Source organism: Trachurus japonicus, chromosome 12, assembly GCF_045865225.1.
Source record: "Trachurus japonicus isolate A0001 chromosome 12, Traja_1.0".
Classification (NCBI taxonomy): Eukaryota; Metazoa; Chordata; class Actinopteri; order Carangiformes; family Carangidae; genus Trachurus; species Trachurus japonicus.
Window position 1 is genome coordinate 8,133,386 of NC_140918.1, and position 20,330 is coordinate 8,153,715.

The 20,330-nt window shown below is 40.5% G+C and overlaps 1 protein-coding gene across 2 annotated transcripts; it reads left to right on the forward strand.

The window, feature by feature from the left end:
• Window positions 1-6,053: 6,053 nt before the first annotated feature.
• Window positions 6,054-13,225, forward strand: LOC146977037 (BCL2/adenovirus E1B 19 kDa protein-interacting protein 3). Of its 2 annotated transcripts, XM_085792939.1 has the most exons (7): window positions 6,054-6,220; window positions 6,309-6,367; window positions 9,462-9,612; window positions 9,814-9,895; window positions 10,286-10,359; window positions 11,166-11,312; window positions 12,443-13,225. In XM_085792939.1, exons 2-7 carry the CDS (start codon window positions 6,325-6,327, stop codon window positions 12,489-12,491), a joined length of 546 nt encoding a protein of 181 aa, XP_085649065.1. In that variant the 5' UTR covers window positions 6,054-6,220; window positions 6,309-6,324; the 3' UTR covers window positions 12,492-13,225. The 2 variants fall into 2 exon arrangements, with proteins under 2 accessions (XP_085649065.1, XP_085649064.1); XM_085792938.1 differs by lacking the exon at window positions 6,054-6,220 and having other exon boundaries at window positions 6,240-6,367.
• The last annotated feature ends 7,105 nt before the right edge of the window (window positions 13,226-20,330 follow it).

Genomic DNA, 20,330 nt, shown 5'->3' on the forward strand with positions numbered 1-20,330 from the left:
TTCATGTGAAACTAACATGAGGATGTCAGTCTTCCACTTTAGTCAGATGTTTTTTTTTGTTGTTTTTTTTTGTTTTTACAATTTATTGCCATCAAACGCAAGTCTGCAAACAATCATCAAGAAGATTTGCAATATTTTCATCCAGCACAACCCGAAGGTCAAACTCCAGTGAGTCTATAATACCTAGGTTTATGACCAAATACCAGCCAAATGAATGTAATAACTCTCTTTCTCAGCTGTGGTTTGTGCTTGATGCTAATTAACAAGACATGCTGTTGACACCCTACACTAAAAATGATGACTGTAACAAACTAAACCTAACTAAATAAATGACCTGCTAAATATCAGCATCTAACATGGCTGAAGACTCTTGTATTCTGCAAATCAATAACATGTCATAGTAAAAAGTGTGTATATTGTATGCCTTGCAGCTGTTGTCTTGTTTCTCTCTGGCTTTGCGTTGTCCCCCCGTGAGTCCATCACACCATCCTCTTGGGGTAAGCCCATGGACTCTAATTATTATTTATCAAACTAATCCAAAGGCTCCCTCCCTGTGTATAGCCAATCAGATCTTGTTTGCACGGTGCCTACATAGCCACCAGAAGAACACCACACGAGTTTCACTGGCACCCATTAATCAGCCTCCGTGTCGGAGCAGCTACAAAAAGTGAATTTCAAGCAGATCCTTTAATGTACACTCAGATCAAGTCATCAATCATAGCCTAATACAAGGTTGTAGGATAGGGGATGTGTCTAATGGTGAGACCTAACCGTGGCCATTACCTGAAAAGGTTTTATTATTTTGCTATCTCACTTTCAAGCATGATGGATGAACAAGGTGGGCAGTCATTTGCCGGACCGGAGTACAGCTGGCATCTCCCTCTTTGATCTAAGCCGGGCCCAGGACATTGTCAGAGATCTTAAGTTCCTTTGATGGATGAGGGAACTTTCCCTGCTTTGTTTCTGGGCCGAACAGTGACTTTCTGTGTCTGTCCTCTTGTCTGGAAACAAGGCTGGAGGTCAGAAGAGAAACGCTGCTTGGCAACATAATAAATGGGAGAGAAAATAGACTGTGAAAGTAGAGAGGTTTCTCTCTGGCTGCTGCTGCTACACACCAGAAGGCAGCAACAATACTTTGCATTATTTTCAATGCTTCATCCTCTTGTTCGCCCCAAATAATTTGGATAAAGTGATTAACAAAACAAGTTTAGAGGATAAACGAGTTGTATTTTAATCAAAGTGTGAAGCTGTACAGCATACGACAGCTTTAATTTTGATGGTGGTGAATCAAACTGCTGCAGGACGTGTACTGTATGAAGCCTTTTGGTAGCTCTTACCACCAGGTGGTGATGTTGTTCCTGAAGTGTTGCATTACAATACACTTTTCAGTATAGGGGGAGAAAAATAAACCTGTTTCTCTAAAATGTTGTTCACTCAATTGGCTCTGAAAGGCTCTATTGTTAAATATTAATAGGTATAAGAATAAAATAAAGGCTGCATGCTTCATGACGAGCAGTGTATCTGCATCAGAGAGGAGCGCGTGCAGCCTCTTGTGTTGTGTCTCTGTTTGCTCTTGGCTACGTGAATGGAGCGCAGCACTGAGTCTCTGCACTGATGTCACTGATGCCAAGCATCTTAGAGGAATGTCACAGAAATAGATGAATCATTGGCCGCAGGGCTCATTCGATACAACAGAGAAAAGAAAAAAAAATCTCGAACACATTCTTGATGTAATTCCTTCAGAAACTGTTTTAAATATAGCAACCAAGTTCTCACATGTTCTCCAGGTATATGACGCCGATAAAGTGATGATGCAGCGACCATGAACATCCTGATCGGCTCTGGTCCATTTCATTTGATGTTTTTAAGGCACACATCAAAGGGTATATTCTGCAGCCTATACGCAGCCTGCCAAAGATTAAAAAGGCATGGCTTTTTTTCTCATATTTTCTGAGAGTTTGGCAATAAGCCTAACCTATCCCTAATTACAATATAAAGCCTCAGTTTCATCACAGTGAATATGAATTTTTCTGATATAACCTTAAATAATTTTTAGTTTAAGAGCGAATACATGTTCAAAGGAAATTGATATAGGGTGACCAGATCCCAAATAACAAATGTGGGACAAAGTGAGACAACCATTACCAATTTCTCAAAGCAGGTCACAGTCAAATATTTGAAATGAAAATGCAAGTTGCCAACTAAAGTTTCATACGAAAAGGGGCAGATATTAGTGAGATCTAACCCTCAAAATAACAGTTCAGTCAGAAAACTTCAGTATACATTTAGAGCTCTGGCTCATCACTCCATGAATAGGATTTCATCAAATATACACGGGAGTAATGAGGACATATCTGAACCAACCCCGGAGCCTACAAGGATGTTGGGGCTGAAACAACAGGCAGTAGGCAATAGTATGCTGGGCAGGAGTGTCACGGGCAGCAAAGAGGAATAATAAGAGAAAATTTAGCAGTTTAAATAGCGTGCCAAAATGAGAGGGTGTGTATGACTGAGTGAGGCTCGTTACATGAGTAAAGCAATGCAGCTCGAGTTTCCTGAGGCTTCACTCCATTAATTGTACATAAAGTAACCAAACATTGGTTGGCAAACTTTTGTAAAAGCATACTCGTACATGAGTGAATGCATGAAAAGAATAGAAAAAAACATGAAAATAAATACAGATATTGGGTTGCCAGAGTCTTTGTGTGAAGTTACCGTCAGCCGATGTTGGAAAGTCAAAGATGTCCTCGTCATGCGTTTTCATTTGAACTCCTGATTCTGACCTGATCCTAGTCTAATTTGTGGAAACAGATTTATGTGTATTTTGGTTGCAGCAGGAGTCTTTGGAAAGCCTGTCTCTTTTCATCATTACTGTAACAAAATGCTGAAGTTCAAATGTTGCTTTGAACCAACAGCGTTATCATTAACCTGTGAAATGTTGCCGCAAGTGATGCAAAGCAGCTGCAATAGCTACCGTAGCTGCCTGTGTGGGAAGAGGAAGACAGGAGGGGCCTTTTACATATCCGTACCACTGTCTCATAATCCATCCATGAATCTGATAAATAAAAGATATGTACAGCTCTACAGTAAAGTTACAGTCATATAAAGCTCAGAGAGCTCAGGGAGGATCTGGAGGGTTTTACTTCCAGAACCAAGAGACAGTCTTCACCGAGCAAAACAATATTTAATTATGCCACGAGGAGACACAAAGCTCAACGTGCCACCACTATATATCCTTATAGATTACATGATATGTCCCAAGACATAACGATATACATACACATATAACTCCCAATCTCCCACAGCACAGTCATATAAACCATCATTCTCATAAGGAAACTGTAGCAGCACGTATAGCCTAATATGCAGTGGTGGACAGTAACGGAGTAAATTTACTTCAGTACTGTCCAGAGGATTTGTACTTTACTTGAGTATTAGATTTCTTTGGTACTTAATACTCTTAATTGAATACATTTCCAGGACAAATATTTTTACTTTTACTCAAGTTAATTTATAGGAAGGATGAAAAGTACTCGTTACTCTCAGGTCTGCTCTTTTTTTTTTTCTAAAATACTATTGAACACAGGCTGTGTTTGTCAAAGAAGGAAACCCTAACCCCTATAAGCAAGCACATCAGTGCAGGTGGTTTCAAAGAGTTAATTCTCAGAAACAAGAGTTAAAAGGTCCTTAAATTCATTTAGAAAATAAGAAAATAAGAAATTAGGCTACTCTTACTTTTACTTAAAGTAAATTTAAAAGCATGTACTTTTGGATATTTAAGTGCCTTTAAAAGCAAGTACTTTTTTACTCTTACTTGAGTTACATGTCAACTGAGCTACTTTTACTTGTAATGGAGTAAATTTTGACCAGTAGTATTTGTACTCTTACTCAAGTACTGGGGTTGAGTACTCTGTCCATCCCTGAGAATATGTTTCTTATTATTATTCTTATTCTTCTTCTTCTTCTTCTTCTTCTTCTTCTTCTTCTTATTATTATTATTATTATTATTATTATTATTATTATTATTATTATTATTATTATTATTATTATTATTATTATTGTTATTGTTATTATTATGGTGATCTAACTGAAGATACCACATTCACATGTTGTTCAGGCCCAAGGATGGTGACATTTGTTCCGCTGATCTCTCCGCCCACCCAGCACTGATCAATATCACTATGTGTGTAATTTGTGTGGTCATTTATCATCTGGGTTGATTGATCTCTTTTTAATGCGAGAACCTGATGTTTAACACAATCAATCATGACCAAAAAAATTAAAATAAACAAACTGGTTTCCAGAGAAAAGGGAAGATCTCCAGCTAAAGAGGCCATTAGTCCCATATCTTTTTCCTGCAGCAGCACCAGTTCCAAATTTCTTGTGAAACATTAAGAAAAATCTACATCTAATTGCTGTGAAATTTAATCAGCAGACTGAGGATGTGTGTAGGATGAAAGAAGATTAACAAAATTATCATATGTTGTTGGGTTTTTTTTTCATATGCTTATCAACACTGAAGCCTTTGGAGGCTTTCAGGGCTTTAAACCTTTGGACTTTACTGATAGTATTTTAGGTAAATTACCATATTTACAAATTGATTCATAAAAGACTTTCTTTTTTTAATCCCCATGTGATCTTCAAAAGCTGCGTTCAGTTCAAAACAACAGTGTCACCGGAAGGCCAGTGGTTCTGTATCTTCACATCATGCACTTAATTAAGTTGTGTGCAAATGAAATAAAGCTGCTTGATATTCATTACAAATTTGTTCAAAAACAGTGAAATGTGACCATTAATTTAAAAAAACTTTAACTTTTAAAGTTATTTTTGTGTTCTTTTCTATTTACCTATGATCAAAACTATTCAAAATCAAGTTGCCTAAACTGTAGGATATGTTCAGTGCAGTAGCCTAGTTGGTGAGATGACATATTATAGGATTTGTAAACTACTAGTGTGCAACTGGTCTCTGGTGTTTCACTTAAAGCAGGACACTTGACTTCTTAGATTGTTATTTAGTTCATTGTGTAAACACACTGATGAACCTCTATGGAGAAACCTATTGCCACTAATCAATTTATGACTCCAGATTATAGACTTTTTGCGACATTGTGAAACTTACAAGCTATTAGTTGAGTGTTGACAGCATTAGCATAATGTAATTACTTCCTATTTTGGACAAGATATCACGGGTTCAGCATAAAACTCGATTCTTCCACTCACCATGAGCTTTCTCCGGAACAGCAAAGCAACAACAGTTTTAACATCACTATTTTCCCCTTCTGTCTCATCATTTTCCAAAGGCGACTCACTGCAGCCTCCAACTTGCCCTGCAGAATTAGTGTCTCGTATTATAACCTCTTGTCTTGTAAATGCACCAATAACCAAAGCTCCTGTCAAGTAAAACCCACTCATGACAATAATACACTGTGTTTAATCAACTTGTAAGTGCATTAACCAGACAGGAAAAACACCAGCCGGTGAGTTCAGTTTCCTTCTGACTGGTCTAAATACTCATGCAGGCTCAATCTATAACACAGCAGCACATTGGCCGTCAATAAAGCCCCTGCTTATGTCCCATATTAGAAAATGGCCCCCACACGACCTTACATCAACTCTCCACTTTCCAATGGATGATGTAACATCAACAGAGAGCTGGGTCAACAACATTGTGAGTGTGTGTGTGTGTATTATGTGACTTGTCAATTTCATATTCTTATATAAGATTCTTATGTATAACTTTTTAGCCAATCAGATATTAAAATTGAGCTCCCAGGTGCTTCATCGTGTCATGTGCACCTGAAACACACTCAGGATGCACACACACACAAACACATACTGTACACACACACACCTGCTGCTGCCTCATGCACCTTGCTTGTCCGCGTGGCTTCTTACCTGCTGAGCCCTCAGCTTGTTTTGTTTACCTCTTCCCTCCTGACACGTGGGAAGGGAGAGGAGGGAGGGAGGGAAGGGAGGAGGAGGAGGGAGTGGTAGGACAAGAGATAGGAGGAGAGGGGGGAGCGGATTAACGCAGCGTCCCTGCCTGGTGTCCCTTTTTTTTATTTTAGAGAGACTACACAACAAACACAACAGTGATTGAAGAGAAAAGCGTACGGGACAGAAAGGCGTTTGCACCTGCTTGTCGTCCTCGGTCAGCGTCAGCATCTCTCCGCGCTCCCTCTGCATCTCTCTCTGCCTCTCTATCTCTCTGTCTCTCTCTGTGTCTCTGTGTCTCTCTGTCTCTCTCTGTCTCTCTCTGCCTCTCTGTCTCTCTCTCTGTCTCTCTGTGTCTCTGTGTCTCTCTCCAGCCCCCGGTGATCAGACATGTCTGTGTCCGGCTCGCAGACGCCAGAGGACGGACTCTACGGTGAGTGCTGTGGTGGTGGTGGTAACACACGGACCAGGCCGTTGTTTTTGTTGCTGTAGCCTATTATTTATTTATTTATTTATTTGCCTTTAAAGCCACGACGCATAGGATTCCTAGCTCATCATGTCTACTGTAGCTAACAACAAAACAGCCACTGGTGATGATGATAGGGGATTAAAGCTGCTTTTGTACGTGCACACGCAGATTTACATTCACAATGCAAAATGTCAACAATGTGCACCAGGCAATGTATATAAAGCAATGACCCTATTCATTCATTCATTCATTCATTCATCTGCCCAGTGTGTTTCCAGTGTGTGATGGGCTCATCAGTGGAGGGACATGAGTGTTAAGTGTCTGTCAGGCTGAGAGCAGGTGTGTGAGAGAGAGAGGGAAGAAGGGAGGGAAGGGGAAAAAAGAGAGGCAGTTTTATAGATGTTATTGTTGTTGTTGCCACTGACACTGTCATTGTGTAAACGGATTCCCTGACTCACCTGTTTGTATCACTGTAAGCCAATTAAGCTGTGGAGATTTCCTGACTGCTTATAGCTCCACTGTGCTGTGTGCACATTGCCTGGCACATAGGATGCTGGGAGAAACATGTGGAACAGTGTAATGGTGGTGAATAGGACAGGACACTGAGGGACTATGGGAAAATTACTCAGGTGGGATGGGGGAGGGGATGGGTTGCACTTTGATTTTTAGCTTTTTAGAAATGAACATTATGGAATCAACTTTGAAAAAACAAAAAAAACAAAAAACAATACTGGCATTAATATTTGGTAACATTTCCCCTAGTAGTTCAACTCTGATTTCAAGTTGTAGGCTATATGTTCATGGATCATTTCTATATTGCATATTACTGTTTGAATGAGCAATTGCCAAAAACATAACAAATGAATTGTGTTTATCTAGCTGTTCTCTGTTTTTGTACCAAAGGCCTCCAACTAAGACCTTCCAGAAGAACTAGCAAAAAAAATATGCAAATAATTTGTCAGTATTTCTTTTTGTTTTCTGCAGTTTGTCACGTTTGTTTTTGTTGTGACACCATTTTTCTGCCTCTGTCAATAATACTTTATTACCATTTCTACTCAGGTTTTTAGTAAAAGCCCAAATACTAATGATGCATAAAAGCTGATCAAGGAATATGTTTTGTTTTTTGCTTCAAGCATGAGAGGAACCTGTTGTTTTGTGCTGAACATAGCTTATCTGGATTCGATGCATTTAACTTTGCTGCCGTTCTGTTATTTTGCAAAACAGAATTAGCAGCTAAATAAGAACACGTTTATCCTCCATGGTGCACACGACAGGTGTTTCTATTTAAATGTCATTACCTTGGCTGTTTTTAGAAGGTCTTGCAAAAATAACTTGGAGGAAGTTGGAACATATAAATCTGGAAGGACTCTGAAAAAAAAAAAAGCATAACCTTCCTCATGCTTCTTCACACTGTGATCCTTTGTGTGCAGTCCCTTACCTGGAAACAGGCATGCACAACCAACATTAATCTGTTGTGCTGTAGTCCATTGAGTCTTTTAACAACCAGCTCTTGTCCACATTACATAAAGCTGATTTGGCAGTGGCACAGATGAATGTGTACAGGATTGCACCATAGAAACTGATTTAGTGCTGCAGAATGGCGACAGATAGATAAGTCAGGCAGCAAGGCAGCTGTTATGTCATAACTCCCCTCTGTAGACAAACAACTAGGGCAATGGCACAGTTTCCCACCACGTCCAACCGCCCGCCCCCTCCCCCTCTTGATGTTTCTGCCTCCTGTGCTGCTGTTTGTGTGATCACACAGTGTCATAAAACCCGGGGTAAAATGAAGATTAAGAGGGAGCAGATGAGGAGGAGGAAGGATACTTTGGTTGGACAGATGAGGTGTTGATGTTTTGTAAATGGTGCCAGTGTCAGAGAGGGATACAGACAGCATGACAAGAGAGAAACAAGGGGGGAGGAAGGGGAGGAAGGGGAGAGGGTGAATGGCTAATCTCTAACAGAAATAAGATCTTACGTAAGCAAGCATGCTGTCAGCCTGAGTTAGCCCTGCCCTACTGTTTTGGCTGTGGGTGTGGGCACGCCATACACACCACCAGCACAGCAGGCATGTGTGTGTTTGTGTGTGTTGCTTCCTGCTCACGTATACCCAATGAATCTCCATTCACATATGCGTTCATTCATATGCAGGGTGTGTTTTCATTGCCACTGAGAGATGACTCCTACAGTATGTATGTGTTTTTAAACATATGTGTAACACGGCATTGAACGCAACACCTCCCAGATCACATCCGTGCTGCTGCTGCTGCTGCTGCTTAGCCTATAACCATCACCATATGTCACAACACAACACACACCTGTCCACTTAATGTCCACTCCACACCAGAGCTGCGGTATATAGCGTTTGCCATACATCTCTCTCTCAGGGCTCTGTGATACGACTGAAAACAATCACTCTTGAAGTGTTGTACACTGTGCATCACTACACTATAAGCCTCAGAATGAGATTAACTTGGGTTATGGGGGCAACAAATGCTGTAAGATTCAATCTCTGAGGATAAAAATAAACAAAAAATCCAGTGAATTGGAAAGAAAAAAGTATTCGGTAAATTTAAGGTAAAAAAAAATCTGACATTAAGAGAGAGCGTAATTTATTAATTTAAGACTTGATCTATGACTTAAACCAAAAGACTTAATCAAATTTAATTACAATCTGCCTGCATTGCGTTGAATACTAACACAGTTCAGTTCATCACATCTGGACAACACAATTCTGGTGATTTTAATTAATGATTTTAATTAAAGCTCATCACTAACATCTTGTCATAATTTAATTCCCTGTCAGACCTTCTCTCTCAGCAGAGTGTGCAGAAGTAGTAGAAAACGGCAACACAAAAAAGTAGTGCCCACTTGATGATAAAAGTGTAAAACCCCACCCAGTTTTAAAACTAAACAGTTGTTTACTTTCCTCGACACGACTTGTGCCTGGCTCATTACAGTCTAATATATGTGCATGAAGTCCCACGGCTTTCTGCTTCCTCGCCATCCCGCCTGTGCATCATTACAAACTCCGCTGCTCGTGTTGCTTCCTCATCAGGCTCCTGGGTGGAGCTGGAGGAGCTGATTGCAGCCGTGAGCCGCAGGGAGAGTCTGACGGGGCCACAGGACAGCATCTCCTCCGCTCTGCAGGGGGAGCTGGAGAGGATCCTTCTGGAGGCGCAGCTTGAGTGCGAGAGGAGTAAAGACAGGTAATGATGCAAACCGCACGTGTGGATCTTTAGTGTTTAGTTGGTGGGGGTGGTGGGGGGGTTCAAATTCCTTTTTTTAAGTAATGAGTTTCATTCTGTGCTCAGCAGAACTTTGCTTTTCTCAACATGCGTTTGAATGACAGTCTGTCTATTTCGTGACATTAAATCCATATTGTCCATTATTGTCTGTGTCATCGACAGTCCTCCACAGGCGCTGACTCCACAGACCGCTGGTTCCCCCAGACCCACTAGTGATCAGGACAGCGACTGTGTCACTATACAGGTACATTTACAACACTCACTGCAGTACATTTTACATAACTACATAGCCTAGTGGGTGTTTTCCTGCTCTCCAAGCAGCCAATCATTCCCATCTATTTCAGCACATAAGACGCATGATATGGGGTCATTGATTGCATTTATATGAATTGATATCAGAAGCTATTTATTCATTAGAATTTAAAAACTCACTGGTGAAAGGTGCAACACATCCGAGAGAGATGTGAAATGAGTCACTTTTATAAAACCATGTGAACTCCTTTCTTGTTAAATTGTACACAATTATACTTACTGATGCCAACAGGTTAACACCAAAGTCTCATCCTGATCTTCAATGTGTCTATTCTTCTTTTTCTACTGTTGCACTTCATCTAATTCATCATGTGTGTTGCAGGAGGATGGTGAGCGGCGAGTGGACACGGACTGGGTCTGGGATTGGTCCAGTAGACCTGAAAATATGCCACCAAAGTAAGATTATCTCCTTTAAAGTAATGAAGTGCATTTATTTATGTTTTTATGATTGTACATTTTGTGTGATATGTTTATGTTTATGTTTATTTGCACGATTATAAAAGCAACAATAAAATTGAAAAAAAAAATTTTTTTGAAAAAAGACATGTGCGGGTGAGGTAGAAACCCACTACGGTCTACGGTATTTGAACCTCACCTATAAAGGCAATTGCACAAATAACAAAGCAAAACAAACATTTATATATCTTGATATCTTATTCCATCTATGAGTTCCTATTGGATGTTTAGGAGAGTGTGAAGGAAGCGTACTATCTGGTCAAGAGTTAAAAGAAAGGACTGATACCATGGTCGTGGTGAAGGAGCCAGAGGCAGTTATCTTAGAGCCATGGCTCTGTCCGTAACTCAAAAATCCAGCTCATATTTTACCCACAAAAATGCTGCAAAACATTAAACACTGGGATTTCACTGATCATCCAGGATTTGACAGCATGTTCCAGTGCTTTGTTTTTGTTTATGGATCATACCTGGGAGTGTTGAGAAACGCATGAATCACCCTCATTTCTGTTTACCCTGCCACTGCACAATAAGTCTGTTTGACAGCTAGTAGTTTTTAATGGTCTCCGACTCTCTGTACTTTGCCACCTGTCTTGAATTCTCAGTTTTCTCTCTTGTGTTCTCATTATCTCTGTTTATTTTTTTTCTCCCCTGTCCTTCCTATCTTACCTTCCCTTCTCCCTGCATCTCTTATCTCTGGCTCCTCGTCGTCGTCCTCTCTCCTTCCTCTCCTTCCTCTCCTTCTGCAGAGAGTTTGTGTTTCAGCACCCGAAGCAGCCGGGCTCCCTCAGTGTCAGAAAGACAGAGGTGATGAAGAGAGGAATCTTCTCCTCCGATGTTCTGCTCATCCTTGTTCCCTCGCTGCTGGCTTCACACCTGCTCACACTTGGAGTCGGGTGAGACATGCACACGCCCACGCAGACTCATTTTAAAAAAAATGTTTTTGCCATGTTGTCGTGTTAATTAAAAAAAATTGTACCAAATGAATTACAGCACTGCTACTGCTCTTAAACTTCTGCCTACTTAGCTAATGTTGACTTACACTAGTCAAGCTTTCCACTAAGCAGCTTACAGCGATAACGGGAGCTGCCTCACCACTGCAACATCTGAGTCATTTTTGACAGATACACAACAACAGCAGCTTCACATTTCTATCTGTTGAACCCTGATTGTTCACAGCTAAAATAAAAACAACTAACATTAGTTGATTTTATCACCCTTCACTTACACTTAGGCAGCGTTAGCATTGTGAGTTATAGTTGACAACATTAGTCAAACTTCTGACTCATAATAAAACAAAAATCTTGGAAAGTGAATGTCAAATATGCATTTAATGACATTATTTTAGTAAATAAATTAGACACAAGACATGTAATAATTAAATAACTAGCTATTCTTGAACAGGCCTACAGTAGAGATTGTCTTTAAAAAAATCTTAGGTTTGTTATTAACAAGTATCTTACCTTATCATTCCGAATAACTCATAATATAAAGAATAAACAACATTAGTTCACCATTTTATTCATATCTCTTTTATAATAGTGGTCAATGTTTGGCTTTTTTATTGCAATACCACAAGTGGCCACTGGGAGCCATCACAAAGATCAAAGGTCAAAGGTCTCTTTATTGTCGTACAACACATGTTAAAAACATGGGATGAACGAAATTGTGATGCCCTGGACCCGTGCCAGCCCACTAAGATAAATAAAAATAAATAGAAGTACAATAAATAAAAACTAGTTAAAAACTATAGTAATGTCATTTAAAACATACAGTATAAAAACATACAATCACCACCAAAGACTGACCTGGCTTAGTTACTGGCTAGTAAGCTAGTTTGCTAGATATGCTAATAACTGCAGGTCATGTTAGAGCAAATGAAGACAAACTGATACATTTTTTCACACTTTTGCTTATGTGGACAAAGCCAAAGCTCGACAGTCCTTCTGTGATTACTATTGTACAATCGTTTAATCATTTAGGGAAAGAAGAATAAACCATTTTTTCCTCTCTTTTCTCTTTTTAGGATCTACATAGGAAAGCGATTGGCTGCTTCCACAACTAGCACGCTGTGATGCCAGCTGTAGGCCAGTGACCCCCTTTGCTAACAGTCTGGCCAGTAAGGTCACAATCTGCCCTCTGTACCGCACTAATTTGCCTCCTTCCTTCCTCGTCACGGGGCAACCATAGGACCCTGCCTTGTCTGTTACCTCTGTCTCCGTTCATCTGTACGTCTGTCCACCCCAGCAGCAGTCTGTCTTTGTGTCGGCCTCTCTGTCTGTCAGTCTGTGCATGTCGTAGGGCCCGGGGAGCGGATGGATGCCCACCAATGAGTCAGACTGAGGTCACTTTTACTTTTTTCCCAGAGAGTAACACTGATCTCAACCAGCTAAAGCATAATCAGAGAGAGGAGAGATTGCCCAAGATACAAGAGAAAAGAGAGAAGGAGAGTTTTACCCAGCTAGAACAATAAATCCCTTTGATAGGAGGAGATGAAAACGGTTTGCTGGGAACAGTGTGTGCAGACAAAATGAGAAAGATAATATGTGATAGCCTTTCTTCCAACCTTTGAAAGAGCAAAATGTCTGTCATTTGTCAAAAGTAATGACCCTCTGTAAGACTGAGCTGCTGAGAGTGGTTCTTGGAGGTTTTTATGCCCTGATGGTTTATCTAATGTAGAGAGTTTTAGTTGGCTGAGTGAATGTAGGAGTGGCTCTGGTTGTGCTTTTTGTCCCGTAAACCAATTAAATATCTGACCTCCGACAAAGACAATCATGATCCCATTAAACTTCACTCCTCAAAACCTTAATGTGCCTCCTGGGTCTTTTTTTATTCTCCTCTCCCACTCTCATCCTAGCTGTATTTGTCATACACGTGTTCATCTCGTTTATAATAAATGCAAAGAAAAGCGAAGCATTTTCAGCCGACGAAGCACAAAGATTCGCTGAAGTAAGCGTGGCTAAGGAATTTATATTGGATGTGGACTATATATATTGTCAGATTTGGGCTACGGTTGTCTGGAGATTGTTTATAGGTAATCATAGAAAACAAAATGGAAAGCTTTTTACAACCTACTGTGTTAACAACCTGCAAATGAACCACAGCATCTGTTTAAGATTTATTCCCTTTTTCCATATGAGGTAAATCACTCTGTTGATTTGCACTGATAAAGTCTTTGGTGTGTGTTTCACTGCTGTTTTTTAGACTCTGTCTCCAGCAGCGATGACTCTTCGTCTTGTCTGACTGAGCTCTTGCAGAAACCTTATGACATCACAGCAGCCCGTCTCTTTCCATCTGTCTTTGTCATTCCTTACCTCACATAAGTCTTCCTTTTCTCCTTTTTTTAACAAGCTGCTTCCTTCACCAGTCAAGGATTTGACGTTTTATTGCTTTCCCATAAACCAGAAACCCGTTTCCGCTTAACATCTCATGAAAATAGCTGGCCCGGATTCTGAACGATGGAGAAACCTGAGAAGCACTCCGCGGGTTTTATTTTTTTGCCATGCTGCTTTGGACGTAAAACGTGCCCATTTGTTGTCCGTCCGGCCTGACCAGACCCAATGAGTTTATCAGCCATTAGCGGAGCGTTTGATGTGAGGGGTCCTGCTGAGCTTGTTAAGTTACTTCTAAACACACCAAGCTGACGATGCAACACCAAGCCATGCTTTGGCAGAGCACAAAAGGTTTCCATTCACAGACACCTAACACCCTCAAACAACTCTGCAAACAAAGTGCATGTTTTGAGCTTCATGTTGTCGATAAATGAACCAATTATACAATGTGTAGGAAATGTCCATTCATGGCCCTTGATTAACATTAATCCGTTTATGTTTTATGGTATTGTTTAACCTTCGTCTTGTGTTAGCTTTCTGCTACCATGGTGTTCGGGTCAGTTTTGTCCTGTGTTTTAAATCAGCTGTAAAATATACTAAAAACTTTTTTTTTCATCCTATTTGTTTTTCTTCTCTTGGTTACATTGTTAGGCTTCCTATCCATGAAAATATTCCCCTGGGCCTTTTATTGTCAGTACACCCCTTGGCTTCAATTGAACCTTCCTCTCGTCAGCTAACAAATTTATGTGGCACTTTTATGCATTTAAAACCTGAAAACGGGTCACTGGTGACCAGAAGACCAGAGAAAGGTTAAGTGAAATAGTTGATTTCTGATGAATCATAGCTTCTGTCTTATTGTCGTAAATTTCGCCAGTATTTTGATAAAGAACAACAAAGGTGGACAATGAAATAATTAATCAAATTCTTGGCTATAAACATCCATTGTGGTTTACCAATCATATTCGTCCATTGATGTAGTTGAGATTAGTATTGACACCTACAGTGTCAATAGTACACCCTTCCTTTGTGTTTTCTAGATACATTATTAATTTCACTCACATTCACTCAAAATTGACGCGTTCACTATAAATACATTCATTAGTTTCTCCACTAATAAGTCTGTTACTGCAGCTTAAAATGAAAAAAATGTTCACAAATTTGTTTATTATCACTCTGTTCCTGGATGTCAACAATTACTTGTTCAAACCATAGAAAGACAGACATTTTAACAGACCAGTATTATCCTGTAATGCATGATATATATTTTTTTGGATTATCCCTGATTCAACTTGCCCCAGTCATTTATCCACAGCTTGGGGCAAACAGACAGTCACAGGTGGGACAGCCTGTTGTAAATCACCATGCTCTCACACAGTTTTATCCCCCGCTGCTGTGAACCTCAGTTAATTCTCCATAGCAGGGGACTGTGTGAAGATGTGTCGACCCTGTAATATCCTCCCTGAAACAGGGGCAATTACTACAGCGAACAGCCTTAAATGCCACATGTGATTTTCCACAGACCTCTCAGATACATGTGGAGTAGGGTGATAAGCATGAGTCTGAGCATTTGGTGTTACGAAAGAAAAATATAAATCCCATCCTCATCCCTCGTCCCTTGTAACCGTTAAAGACAGAAAAGACCGAGGCCGAGACAGAATGTGGAAGAAATCTATTCATTTCCTGGACTGATCTTTAGAGATCGGACATCTGTCTCTCTGGGAAAAGCATTATCTTCTCGCTCCTATAGTGCTAGACAGGAAATAGAGAGTCCAGTTTCAAAGAGTTTGGATGTAACAAAGGAATTCAGTCGTACTGGCATGGCGTCTGTGCCTAAACATTCAAACAAGGTCACTAATTTGAGCCTCGATCTCAAGTAACATCTCTTTACCACATGTGGCCCACTTCCTCCTCATGAACCCCTTATTATGGGGAATAGTAGGTTATAATTCCACATACACCCACTCCAAAAAAAAAATTACACGCATAATTATATGCAGCTTACCAAACCGCACTCCCACACGAGGGTTGAAAAAGTTTTTTTGGTTGAATTTCGGTTCATTTTGTGTGTGTGGGCTTTATGCATTGGCTTCATGATGATCACCAATATTTTATCTTTGCTTCAATAAATGCAGAATTAATTTAATGCTGGAAGAAGGTGGGAGATCACTGTGTCTCTTCAAATGTGATTTGACGTTCAGCATGCACAGCGAATGCCCTGCCGGAAACATTTTCAGGCAGAGCTTCTTGCATTTTTCATACTCTTCTGTCAACGCAGCAGCAATTTGACTAATCAGCCTCATCTCTGACAAGGTATGAAGGTGAGACAGGGGCAGCGGAAGAACTTCCCGTGTGTACAAGTATGGAGAGGCGTTTTTTCTTCTTTTTCTTTTTCTTCTGCTTCTTCTTCTTTTTCTTCTTGTCATGTACCCAAACACGTGCACGTCATCTTGTATCCGCTGCGTTAGATTACACACCAGGCAGGGGCAATAATTGCTTCCACGTGCTGCCTTCCCCTCTCCTCCTCCTCTTGTGTGTACACTTCTCTTTCTTCTCGGTCGTATAATTGATCACGCTGTCCGAGTGTGGCACCTATGTGGATGCGAGCTGCGTGGTCGTGTCTGAACAAATGACCCAGTGTGCTCTCTCTCACTCACACACATATGTACTGTTTCCCCCCACTGTACCGTGGTGGACCTTTCGCTAGCCCAGACATGCTCTCTGGGTCTCAAAGCGCCAGAAGTATGAAGGATTAATGAGAGCACCTGGAATAAGACTCAATGGAGCACAATGCCGCACTGTTCAAGCTGCGCACTATTGTGTAGGTGTGTTTTGTCCTCACATCCTGAAGCAATTGTCTGATGCACGTTTCGCTACCAAGAATCTGCCATGAACATGTGCACGTGAATAAATGGGATTTGTTTTTGGTTTTTTTACGCAGCAGATGAGTGTTTTTGAGAACAAGGCTAAAGGTTGCCGGATGGTGAAAATAGCTCCGAGAACCCATGCCCCCTAAATAGACCGCTCCCAAATTCTGTTTATTTGTTCCACATTGTAAAACATACCCACATGTTAACCAACTTTTCAACATGTTCGACTTCAGAAGTGGTGAGAAAAAGAAAGCAAACCCTACCAAACAACAAGGGTTGACGGATAGGCTAGCACTTCTGTTTGAGTGAAAATGCTAACATCTGTGTTGCTAATTTGTTTACCACAAAAACGCTAACATTTCTGATGTCAAGCAGATAACATTTGCCAATGTTCCCCCAAAGTTCAGCTGAGGCTGAAGCATGGGAAAATAGTTTTAAAGGTGATCACAGTGACATTTTGACCCCATTGCCGCTCGACACGAGTTACAAATCCACTCCAACAAGCTAATCTAGTGACAATTCATCCAATAGTTGTCATAAAACTTAACAGAGGCACTAGAGCAACAGTTCTTTATATCAATATTCATACAGACCATAAATTGCCAATGCAGTTCATCTAATATTTGTTAACATATTTCAATCTGGATCCATGTGGTGGCTTGAAATTGCCATATCTCTAGAGCTGCACTGCTAGTTTGGCTTTTTAAAAAAAAAGTATAGCTACAAGGAAAGAGGGAAAGGTCAGAAAATGGGAAAGGTTGCCTTGAGGCTGTTTGTGTGAAAATCAGAGAGCGAGAGAAAAAGAGATTTACAAGGCCGCATGACCGACTCGGTGTCAAGTATCTGCGGTGATGATTTACAGCAGTCTCCATCTACAGTATGAGGTGTGTAGGTGTAGGTGAGACACGCACTGAAATGGACTGAGTGAGTGTGAACGTCTGCAGCTGGTGGTGTGAGTGACTGGAGGAGCAGCTGGATCGCATGAGATGGTCTGAGGGTGAACTCACAGTTTACACATGGCAAAACCATCAGACAGCAGCTTTTTTTACCGGCGACGTTGTGGGGGCCGTTGTTTTTCGTAACACTCTTGCGTAACACCGAGAAATTCGGTGAGACACTGAAACCACATTGTTGTTTTAAAAAACGATACGCTATCCCGTCACACTGAGGCCATTCGCAGAAAACCTCTCTGTACCTGTCATCAATCTTCCAGAGAAATAGCCTTGTTTTTCCAAGAAGGGTGTTCAGGTTCATGTTACTATATCCACAACTGAGTGATTTTACAGAGCGATATGGAGGTGGGCAATTGGGGCAGGTAAATGGAATTGGAAAAAAAATATATAGCATTGGTTTTATACTTTTCCTGTAATTTCCCCAAAGTTGGTTTCTGAGGATTTGATTTTTTTTGTTTTATTTTTAATACACAACCCAGACTAATAGTTTAAACCCATATTCAGCTCAAATGAATTTGCCTGCATCAGCATTGGTTTGAATATCTCAAGGCCAAGGACTAAAGTGAGCAGTGATTCGCTGTGATTCACACGCACAAAAAAAACTTCCTCTTCCATATTAGCTCTGAATATATTCTCTGATTAATTTTGGATCTATAACATTTAATGTATAATTTGTATTCATGCCTTCTGTGCTGTGTTAGACGATTCCAGGAAAGTCGACAGCTTTATCCACCATGACATACCAATTTGGCTCAAGAGTTTGCAGTCTAAATATGCTGCAGGATGTGGGTCCATTTATTAAGCCTCTGCCTCGGGTTCAGAGTTACAGTCTGTCTAATACCAGAAATTCAGGCAATTTAATGCTGTAATTTCGGGTTTGGAGTGAGTTGCCTCCACCAGTCTGGGGTGAGGTTTTGATAGATGCTGCAGATTTAATGAGGTGTTGGATCAGACCCCTCTGACTTGCTGACTGGCTGCTGTTACATAACTTCATCAGGTAAAGACACTGCGGAGCTTGTAAGACGCTGCATCCCACAGTGTAATGAGCACTTAAGCACTCAGCACAGGAGCAAAGAGACTTATGATCACCTCCAGCTGCGGTTTGCCATGTCGTAAAAGTCTGTGTCCGTTCCTCAAACATAAGGACACTGATGTAAGTCGCTTTATGAAAGAACTTCTTTTAAAAGAAGAGACTTTCATGTGGTGAATTCAACTTAATTACTGTAGCTACCACTGTAATTTCTATGACATTAAGAGTTTCCCACACAGTCATCATCAAGAAATCCTTTTTTAAGTTTTGCCAGAAAATATCACATCAATGAGAACGAACATACTGTAGATTTATGTACCATTTGTGTGGAATATGAGACTAAAATGGTAAAGAATAAGCATAAGAAAGACATGAGAAAGTGAGCAATACTATATATATAGTCTGCAAGTAAATCACACAAGCATTTCTGCACAGCACAGCACTAACAGATATATCTATAGAGCTCAGTAAATTCAATCCACCTCGGGAAAAATAACAAACAATGCAAAACGTGTGTTTATAATCAATGTCAAATGTCCACGGTTTATTTGAAGAAAGAGAATTCATTAAATAAAAGGAATATAAAGTATTTTTAAATGAATGAAAGAATAAAAAAATCAATTTCCTCTGTGGGTGGACTTGATGAGAATAAACACCATTAATGAAATTTGTATGTTTTCTGTGTTTGTTCTGTTTGTTTGCTTTCTTGGCTTACAGTAAAATGTCTTGCTTTGTTTTTCTCTTAAATGCACCACATGCTTCCTATTACGTACCTTTAATCATTCCTGTTGCTGACCGGTATGTCTTGTTTTCCTTTGCGGCCCGAAAGCTTTTGAAATGGGGCTAATTGTCAAACCTCCCCCGAGTGCATAAACAAACCTCACTGCTTTTTTATGCAGCATAAAGCCACATTTTCAGGTCAGCCGTGTAAGACTCATTGGTAACACAGTCGGATTTGTTGTCATTGTGGCAACAGCAAAGCTATAATCTTCGGTCGTCTAGCTACCAGCGAGCTCACCATACGAAGAGTTACGAGCAGGAATATCAGAGTCCTGGGATGTGGTCATATCAGTATCATGAATAAAAATAGTCAGGAGATGGTGTCAGACACATTTGGGGTTTGGTTTTATCTCTGAGCCAGCTGCAGCAGCGTTCACTGTCTGACCTCATCAACCGCACCGTGATGTGACTCAGCCCAGGTCCTCCTGCAGGCTGATGTGGTCTCCTGAGCTCCTTGCTGCAGCTGCCCACCATGCATGGAGGTCTGTGCGGCTGCTTTTTTTTTTTTTTTTTTTGTGATCCAGAACCAAAAAACGCCTGTAAAGGATCAGCCTGACAGCGAATCAGACGGCAGATAAAACCGTGGGCGTCCTGTTGATGTCTAGATGCAGTCATATCAGACCAGAGCAGCGGTATATAGACTAACCACAAGGAACACCTGTGGGATGTAGGGAAACTATGACTCATGTTTCTGCTGTTGTTGCTATAGATACTTGTGTTTATCCTTTTATACTTGTGTTTATCCCCCCTTTTTCTTGGGAGCATCATCTTGGTTGCCACCGAGTCTTGGCTTTTTAATGGAAATACAGATTCAGTGCTTTTTTTTGTGCTCAAAGGTCAGTTACTCATCCGTAGAATAAAGCTCGCTTGGTTTAGAAAATAAGATGCAACAGGGGGAAGAAAGAGGGGAAAAACAAACATCATTAAGACCTGAGCGACCTCATCTCTGCCA